The sequence below is a fragment of the Oreochromis aureus genome, linkage group 3 (assembly GCF_013358895.1).
Source record: "Oreochromis aureus strain Israel breed Guangdong linkage group 3, ZZ_aureus, whole genome shotgun sequence".
NCBI classification, from domain to species: Eukaryota; Metazoa; Chordata; class Actinopteri; order Cichliformes; family Cichlidae; genus Oreochromis; species Oreochromis aureus.
The window spans coordinates 110,465,710-110,475,708 of record NC_052944.1 but is presented as its reverse complement, the minus strand read 5'-3'; the positions used below and the strand labels follow the sequence as shown (position 1 = coordinate 110,475,708).

The 9,999-nt window shown below is 42.1% G+C and overlaps 1 protein-coding gene across 1 annotated transcript; it reads right to left on the bottom strand.

The window, feature by feature from the left end:
* Positions 1–602: 602 nt before the first annotated feature.
* Positions 603–6,100, bottom strand: LOC120438790 (H-2 class II histocompatibility antigen, A-U alpha chain-like). The gene is made up of 4 exons (XM_039609224.1): positions 6,018–6,100; positions 3,623–3,868; positions 1,361–1,645; positions 603–842 (listed from the first exon to the last, which is right to left on the bottom strand). Exons 1-4 carry the CDS (start codon positions 6,079–6,081, stop codon positions 721–723), a joined length of 717 nt encoding a protein of 238 aa, XP_039465158.1. The 5' UTR covers positions 6,082–6,100; the 3' UTR covers positions 603–720.
* Between the last annotated feature and the right edge of the window lie 3,899 nt (positions 6,101–9,999).

The following is a 9,999-nucleotide window of genomic DNA, read 5'->3' as shown; positions in this document are numbered from 1 at the left end:
AAATAAATCAGTTTATAGTTCTGGAATCAATGTGACAGATTCAGTTTAATAATTTAAAAAAAAAAACATGAGACTCAATAAGCAACATAATAAGAGCAACTGATCAACAAGACAAAAATACCATTAAACTATTTTCTACAACACCACCAAATAAGAAGGGAAAATTAAGTTGGCGTGAAATAAATATGTTTTTAATTTTCCTCAGTAAATGTTCAGAGACTTCTGAATATCCACTTTCAGACATTGATGATCATGTTAATGAAAAAAACAACAAAACTTTTTCATATCTGAAACATCCTAATGAAGGGAAAGTGCTCATTTCTTATAATCAAGTGTCAGCACAATGTTTCTTCCTACAAATTATGTAGAAACATTATTACTTTTGGCTTTGCCTCCAAGCTTGAAGAAAATATAACTTTTCAACGCTGTTATTGGTGAGAAAACAACAGTCTGAAAAGAAATGTTCCCTACAATTGAAGAGTAAGTACCCATGAACATATACGTGTGTATTGAAAGGTCTGAGGTCATTCTGAATATCTGCTACTGCTTTGTGTGACAAGTCTTTATCCAGATGTTTCGATTATATTATAAACACAAATTCATTAAAAAGCAACAGTTTATCAGAGAATGGTGTCTTCCTTCATTACTAGTACAACTTCTGGTTCTGTGTAATCAAATTACAGACTAAACCTGACTTATTAAAACAACAGCTCCAGCCAATCAGCTGCACTCATTTCCTTTGATGAGGAAGAAGGTTCCAGCAGCCACTCCGAGCAGACCGATAGCTAGACCCACTCCACAAAACACAGAAGGTCCAACACTGGGCTCAGCACTCTCAACATCTACAGACAGAAACACAGAGGGACATGAAACTTCTCATTTAGATACAGTCATTTAGTGTTGAAGTTCCACAAGGTTCCGTGCTACAAGTAATTGTTTTTATTTTATTGCAGGTGCTTTCATGGTTAATGTTATTAGAACATGGGATCTGAAACTTTGCCTTTTAATGTTCTGGAAAATGCAGTGTCACCAAATTGCCCCAGGGTTACTGGATGAATAACGACTTCCATTATAATCAGAACTCAATAACCTAAATAAAAAACAAATTGGCAAAGAGTATGGAACACAATATGTTCGACTTCCAAGAATTTGACTGATGACTGTTGAATTCAGGTCAGCTTGGATCAGTCATGGATGGAGTAAATTTTATCATAGAATCGTAAACAAGAGGGGAGAGAAGTTTCACTGGATTATCTACACTAGAACTGTGTAATGGTTATTTTAGACTATATGAAAAATGCAATGAGACACATGTTGTGAACTGGTAAAAAGTTAATAAAACTGAGTTGAATTTGCTCACCATAGATCCTGGTCATTGGTTGGGTCAGGGCCACATGTTCCACAGTGCAGCTGTAGATGTCACCCTGCTGTGGAATGAAGTCCAGTCTGGACGTCTGTCTGAAGGAACCATCTTTGTTTGGGAAGGGAACAGTGATGGTGGTTCCTTCAGTGACCTGATGTTCGTTCTTGGTCCAGGTGACGTTGACGGGAGCGGGATAGAAACCAGTCACATGACAGATCAGAGTGTTTTGTACTCCGAGCTCCACATTTAGTGTAGTGTAGATGATCAGACTGGAAGGAGCATCTGTGCACAAACATGTACAGTATCAATAACTCAGCTCTAAAAGGCTGTACTAAATATATAAAAGACCATTATAAGAAACAGAAATCGGTGTACAGTATGTACTGGAACTGCATAAGGTGTACAAATCAGGAGTGTGTGATGCTAAATAAATAACATTTAACAGAATAAAACTATTCAAATAAAATTAAAAAAAATGAATGTGAGACCTTATAAACAACAAAAAAGCATAGAAACACTGAAATGAATAAGTGTCTGTTAATAAAATGTGTTTTCAAAAAAATATGAATATGTGAGAACTGATGTTAGGAAAATTACCAAAGTCATGTGATGAACAGGAAGTTCTGTGTTTCACTCCTGTGTGTCATGTTTCTGAAGATTTTTCCTTCTACTTTCTTTGATTTAAAAAAATGTGTGTTTTTACAAATTCTTTCAATCTTTGTTATTCAGAAAAGAAAATCTGAAACACTTCTGGTATGACCGGTAGGACTGTGGATGATCATCTGTGGATGATCTTTTGCTCACTCATTGAGACGAGATCAGGTGTTGAAAGTTATTTTATTTTATTCTTGCATTTACTGAGAAGGTTTTTTATTTATTCAATCTCAGGCTGTTTTGGGAACTTCCCATGATACACAGAAGAAACTCTTTTGACTAACCCTAACTCACTACTGCATGTCATTAACTTCCATGTTCTGTATTCCATGAGTGTGGAATTATTTTGTTGATAATGTCTCTTTTTAAAAAAAAAAATGCAGGATAAGGCTCTCTACATAAATGGCAAATGCATCTGGTCAAGCAATAATAATGTTACATAATACACCCTAAGAACCCAATTTTTATTGGGAGGATTTTGAAATGTTTCCAGAATGTAGTTGAAGTTAATTTATGGATTATTAAAATATCTGTCTTCAGACTATGGAAGGACAGAACTCCACATTGAAAGCGCCAGGTTAGAACACACAACCTTCTTGCAGTGAGGCCACGTATCAAATAAAAAAAATATCTAAATTGGCCAATGTCCTAAACTGACAAGATGTAGACCCTTGGAATAGCCATCCATTGATCCTTTTCCACTTATCCTTATTAAGGTCACAGGTAGACTGGAGCCTATCCCAGCTTTCTTAGGGTGAGAGGCAGGGTACACACTGAACAGGTCACCAGTCTGCCACAGGTCTAAAACAGACACAGACAATCATTTGCACTCACATTCACACCTATTGACAATTTAGGATCCCCAATTAACTGCTAACTTATTTGGACTTTGAGGGGAAGCTGGAGTACCCAGAGAGATCCCACACAGACATGGGAGAGCATGCAAACTCCACACAGAAAGACCCCGGCCTGATGCTGAAGTCAGGACCTGTAAGGCAACAGTGCTAACCACCGTGCTGCCCCATACCCTTGGAATATGATATACTATTAGGATTGTCACTAAAGCTGGCCTTTTTTTTTCATGGTAAGAGTGAAAAATGAAAAAATACATCTCAATATAAGTTCCTGAAACATGTTGCATTGAGATGTATTTTTCTTTTTTTCATTATAAGTTTGTAATATTGAACTACAAGAATATTCTCAAAGTATAATTTAGGTACAATCAAAACATTTTTTCAGTTTCACTTTTAACAGAAACCTAAATGACCTTTTGAATGTATATGTTCTTTGAACATTTGTTAAAAAGTTTTTTTTTTTAATGACGTGAATTTGTAGGCAACATTTGCCAAAACTGGAAACTTTTGTTGCTGGCTGGTTAGCTGAGCTTATCTCTACGGAAGACAGTTGTGGAAGCAGAAAAGAGGTGCACTTGGAGCAAAAATGTCACATCCTTTGAATTTTTAATGCAAAATTTCTCCTTCGTGTACAAATCAGTCCACAGGCTGTTTGAGGCAGGTAGATAGATGGGGAAGGTTAGAATAACTCTCTAAGAGAATAAAATAATAAAAAGTGGAAACAAATAAATGGCAGCGGATTTGTTATTACCGAGTTCTGTGGGGATGTCCTTCATACCCTGACGCATTTTCTCCAGGTTATACTTGCAGAGCTCTTGTTGACTAACAGCCAGATCATACAGTCCTTCAAAGCTTGGATGACTTACAAAGTCGGGAAGACAATCAACTCCTCTGTGGTTGATGAAGTCAGCATACCAGGTCTCTTCATCATCCAGTGTATACATATCCTCTCCATCATGGTCTGAACAGGCAATGATTCGGGTACTCTCGTGTAGAACTGAGAAGAAAAGAGGACTGATTCAATGTCTGTTATTCAGTCCTTACTCACAGTATAGTACAGTATATGTTCACTTTCTTTTTTCTTTTTCTTTCTTTTTTTTTTTTTTTTTGCCTGTCCCGTTTGGCTCTTTTGCCATCAGAATTATTGTCTAAAGGCAAAGAAAGATGCCCAACGGATTTACTTTACCAAATGGACCATCCCAGCATTGCTGTAATGGTCTATTTGAGTCACCTTTTATTGTTTATTTTATTTTCACTTGCTGAATACGGGACAGACTTGACTGGGGGAAAGAAAGACGGAAAGAAAAACAGCTGGGAAGAGGAACGGTGATAAAGGGCAAAAAACAAAAACCAACAAAAAATACATATACCAATCACCTGGATCACCTGTTGAGAAAGAAAAAAAGAGAAAACAAGCAAAGAAAACGAGAGCAATAGAATAACCAACATCACGATGATCTATGGGAATATAACAGTAAATACTAAATATTAAACATTATTGTGCAGCACGTAAGATCGACAGTGCACAGTGTGCTTTGAGGTAAGAGCCAAAAAGGGTGTAGTTTGTGTGTGTGATCACCTGTGTGTACACCTGTCAGCATGGACATTTAAAAGGTTCCTTCATGTAATGATCTGTTAGAGGGTGTGGGGGGCCACTGCCCCGACCTCCAGGGCATGAAGCAGGTATGGAGGAGATCAAAACTCCAGACATCCAGAGGCCCTCAGAACACAAGAGACCAAGGAAGACCAACAGAGGGGCAGCCGCGCCACTATCCCAGAAAGAGCTGAGGAGAGTCCCAGATGAGGGGTCACTCAGCAGCCATGGAGCAGAAGCCAGGGGGGGTTGCAGTGACGTGCCCGTGAGCTCCGCCGGCAGCCAGCTGTGCCTGAGTGACCGAGCCCGGGCCGAGGCCGAGGCACCCCACCCCGAGTGGGCCCGAGGGAGCCCCAGGCTCCATGCCCCGATAAGCAGCCGCCAAGGAGTGAGCCGGTGGGTACCTGGGCGCACACCCCCGGACACGAAGAACCACTAACTCACCGATGTCTGAGGGCGTCTGCCACTGCCAGGGGAAGTGGCGGGGGGAGATAGGCCTCCAAACCTTGGAGGGCCTGAGATGTCCCCAGAGAGGTGGCGTCTGATACCCAACCTGACATATAGACACAGACATACAGGCACACGCAGATACAAACATCCATTCCCACCCTCATGCTCTCAAATGCAATTACTCCACACTCAACCAACGTGGAGACGGACATAAAGAGACACTGTACACACAATCACACTCCCCAAGCGTACTCTAAGAACCGGGTCTAGGTACCCTTGTCCCTGGAGGAGGAAACTGCACCCAGACCCAGGTGGTGTTACCCTTTTCCCTGCAGTGGGGAGAAGCAGACCGCCCCGACTCCGCAGCAGCAGGGAGGCCCCACGTTCCAGACCCCAATCCGACGGCCAACTCCTCCTCCTGGCCCCCCGCTCCAGCAGGTCACAGAGAACGGGGGTGTGGGAAGACTCCAAACCTCCCTCCACCCGCTCATATGTAGTGTTGATGCATGTGAGTTCTAAGGTGCATTTAAAACCCAGGAGGGCATCGAGCTACCTGCCAGAGAGCAGCATTTAAGCGCATAGCCCCTCCTGATAGCCCTCAATGTCTACGTGTATTTAAAATTGAGAGGTGGGCAACAACGCCAGGGGTGAGGTGTACACCCTGATGGTATATGTTCACTTTCAGTGGAAAAAAAATATCTTAATGTTTCAGCTTAACAAGTCATTTTCAGCCATTTAATGCTTCCAATTTTCTGAGAATAATTTGGGGAAGGCTCTTTTCTGTTCCAGCAATACTCTACACCAGTGCACAAAATAAGTTACATAAAGGCTGGCTGGAGGAATTTGGTGTGGCCTAACTTGAACTCAATCACATTAAACTCCTTTGGTATAAATTTGAACAGACATTGCAAGTGCCTGACCTTACAAAATGGTCTTCTGGATCAGAGAAAAATCAATTTTGGAACTAGAATTTATCAAAATTCCTAAAAGTGTAAGTAGTCCAATACTTTTTAGAAATTTGAACGGTACATGCTTTATTCCCTGGTTGTTTAAACTTATATACAGCTTTAAATTATCTTTTAAAAGGGAATCAGAGACTCACGATCAGCGGAGACAAAGAGGGCAGAGGAGAGAATGAAGAGCAGCACCCACACCTTCATCTTCATCAGCAGCAGCAGCTCTGTGACTCTCACTCTCTAAATCTGTGAGTGCTCAAACATGCATACACCCACACACACACCCACACACACAGCAGCCAATCACAGAGAAGGGACCGGGTGATGTCATCAGTGAGCAGGTAGACACACACACCCCAGCTGGAGATTATTAACCACATTTCAGTTTAAAATGATTTTAATAGAATGTGGTGGTAATGATGACAATGACCTAGTTGAATCTGGTGTAGAAAATGAGAAGGGAACCATGAAACGGAACAGTTGGTCAGGGTGTCAAGTGACCTAGAGGAACTGGGATGGCTGGTAAACTGAGGACATCTGGTGGACGGATGGAGAACTGCAGAGGTAACCCATCTATGAGTTCTGGAGGAGATGCTGCGAGGACTCGCCTGATGGTAAAATTTGAAACCTCCAGAGTCTGATGCTCTGATGAGAGGAAAGGCAGTTCACCCTGCTAAATGCTTTGTGCTTTGTGTAATGCCTTGTGGCAGCTTTTGAACATCCATGGCATCTGTTAATGTTAAATCTAGCCTTTCTTCAGCAACATAAGCAAACTGTTTTTATATTTAACGAGCATTTCTGTTTAATTACATTTCAAATAATAATAATAATTAACAAAAATAAATTATTATTATCAATAATAATAATAATAATAATAATAATGATAATTTGTTTTGTCAAAAAGATGTGTTTAGATACAAGTTTTGGTTATGGAAAGCCAAAAGCCAAAGACATAAACCAGATTAGTGGCCTGTTATGAATGGTTAAAGTCTAGGTTGGCTTTAAAAATAAGGTATTTTAGTACTTCTAAAGAATTAGAAATAGAAACACTAAATAAATAATGCCAAATCACAACAAAAGTTGCCTCAAGGCGCTTCAGTTCATTCTTCACATATCCGTGTCGAGCCGAGTGTAAATCCCGAGGCTGAACGGCCGTTAATACAGGCACATACGCCAGTAGCAGGGCGAAGCCATGAGCTAGAAAAATCCAAGCAGACAGCCTGTGTCTTTCCAACCAGTCAGTGAGCTCCTTACATCCCACGGTTTTTGAAATGAAGTTTTTAAAAGCATTTTAAAAATCAGTTTATTAAATTGGAATTCAAAATGAATTTACAAATGCAGAATTTATTCTACAATTCATTATTTCAGCACAGAATTCTTTATTTTGATGCGCGTGGCTCTTGTGGTCCTTCATAACCTAGCACTAGCTGCTCCATATTCTTATGGGTGGAGAAAGAAACATGCCCAAAGAGTATTTGGAGCTAGAATAAAAAATAGACAACCTCAGGTGTGGAGTGGAGCTTCTTGTTGGTGTGTGAAGAAACTGTAAGTTTGCTTTGTTTCCTCCTTTAACAGTTTGTCTTTAGGAACTTTAGTGTTTGTTCAGCTCATATTTGATTTCTTCACACAACAAACTGTGTGTGTTTGTATTTCTGGTCTCACCATTAAAGTCAGTGTGTAATGTTTTCCTGGCTAACATCAGCTGTGTGCAGCTTAGTTCAGCACAAATCTGCCGCTCCATAGTTCACGGTAACGGACTCACAGCTGGACCAATGAGGCCGCCTGACTGGGATATGGGTATGTCACTGGCATTGGCAAGCTACATTGTAGCCACAGCTGACTGTAGTACAGAACCAATCACTGTGTGAGGACACAAACCAGTATGTTTGATGGTGAGGACCCAGTAAACTATCTAAATACTGCAGATTTAATGAGGCTGTGCTAAATGATGAGGTCACTAAACAGGAAGTACAGAAAGATTTAACTCAATAGGTTGCGTCACATGATGATGTCACAGTCTCGCTGTCTAGCCTGTGGGAGGGGCCTAAAGTAGGCATGAGGGGGGCATTACAGCCATTTCCTGCAGACTGAGAAAACAAAGCTGAAGCAGAGAAACTAGAGACAGAGCAGCAGCAGCCACACAGACAGGAGGCGTCTGCATCAGTGAAGGACTCTGTGACATCCACATCAAAGCAAACACACACTGGGACAACACACAGGAAGATGATGGACGAGGTGGGAGGCGGAGCAAGTCTCCAGTTTCACCAATCACAATCCATCAGGACTGTTCATCAAATGAAACGCTTGCGTCGTAACGAGACGTCGACACGACCAAACGCTGTCACAGACACGTCTCTGCTCGCTGTCAGAAGACGAGGACGATGAAACAGGAAGGATTTAACTCTTCTGTGACATCAACGCCAGCAGGGGCTGAAACACGTCCTGACCTTGAACATCACAGATCCCCACGGGCACACACCCATCTGACACATCACATCCTGTAACAGGAGGAGAGCGCCGGGGTCGTGCTCAGGAGACATGAAGTTCAGTTACAGCAAAGAGCATAAAGCAGCATGTAAACAAAGTGCACAGGGTTCATTCATGTTTGCAGGGCGCCATCACTGCGCCTCCACAGCTGGAAGTGTGTGCGAGTGTTCAGTCACCCTGCAGGGATCTGTGATCACTCTCAGAGAAAACCAATCATAATACAGACACGTTTCTTTCTCCCTGCTGGAGGTTGGCTGGAGTTCTTTACTGTCCAACAGCTGAGCTGGACAGAAACAATCACAGGTTTCCCTGACTGAAGGTCACCATGCTCACCTGTGATCAGCGTGGGAGGAGTTTCAGGCCTTCAGACAGACGGCTGCAGTGCTGCACCGACGTTGTTGGTCCTGAGTCATGGGGACAGCAAACGACTTGTCAAAGCATCTGCAGGAGAAGAAAGCTGAACTTTATTAAGCAGCAAAAGGACATAAAAGCAGTAGATGTGAGTAAAGAGCTGCTCCTCGGCCCCATCATCGTGTGCTTCCATGCTGTAGCTTCTACATCAGGTTCTAGTGGACAACCATGAACCTGAACTGAAACGTAACACCTGAAACTTTCCAGCAGATCTTTGTGTCTCCACGTCTCTGCTGGATGGACTCACCCACTGAAGCCAGGACTCAGTGTGGAGCTGGGTGTGGAAAACGTCCTGTATCACCATCACATGACACAGGGGGGTCCACAGAGGGTGGCACGGGTAAGCTCACGGTCACTGGGAGGCTGAGTGTGGAGTCAGTGTTGCTGTGGTTTGTCTGTGTGTGGAGATGAAACACACCAGTGTGTCCTGTTCACATCTGTTTGACCTCTGTCACAATGAGCTGACCTCTGCTCCTCCTGCCGTCTCTCACTGGACTAACTTTGTCAGCTGGACAACGATCGTGTCCACAAAATGTTTCCTTACAAGGTGAAGGAAGTTTCATTTAAACTGAACCTTGGCTTTTATTGTGAAAAACCTCCTTCAAACATGTCCGAGTGGTACAGAGTCTGTGGATTTTCCCACAGACGTTGCTCCTGTGCTTCCACAGCTGTCATACAGACACATTACCGACTTCCTGTCCAGCAAAAGCTGCCAGATTTGTACTTTTCCACATCCTTAAATGTGTTTTCAAATTAAAAGCAGCACTTCCTGTTTCCATGGAGGAAATGTAAACCACGTGGAAGCTTTAAACATTAATGTTTGTGATGCTGTTGACGTCTCATTTTCAGTCTGGCATGTTTTATATCCATGTTTGTGTTTCTGTAATGATGTCATCATTTCCCTTGTTGTCATTCATGAAGCTTCATCCTGTTTTCTGTCTTTGATTTGATTGTTTATCAGGAGCCGACTACAGCTCACGTGACCATCCAACATGTTTCCTCCAGCCTGTGATCAGACTGGTGCTCCACTGGGTGGTGATGCCTCTCAGCTGTTGCCATGGAAACGGAAACGGCTACATGTGACTTTGTGTGATTCAGTCGTGTTTTTGTTCATAGATGGGAGATGCTGAGATCAAAAATGTGTCACTGTGGTTTCAATAAACATGTAAATAAATCCAGCAGGAAATGAGATGTTTATGCTGAAGCTGCTGCAGCGTTTCCAACATGGGC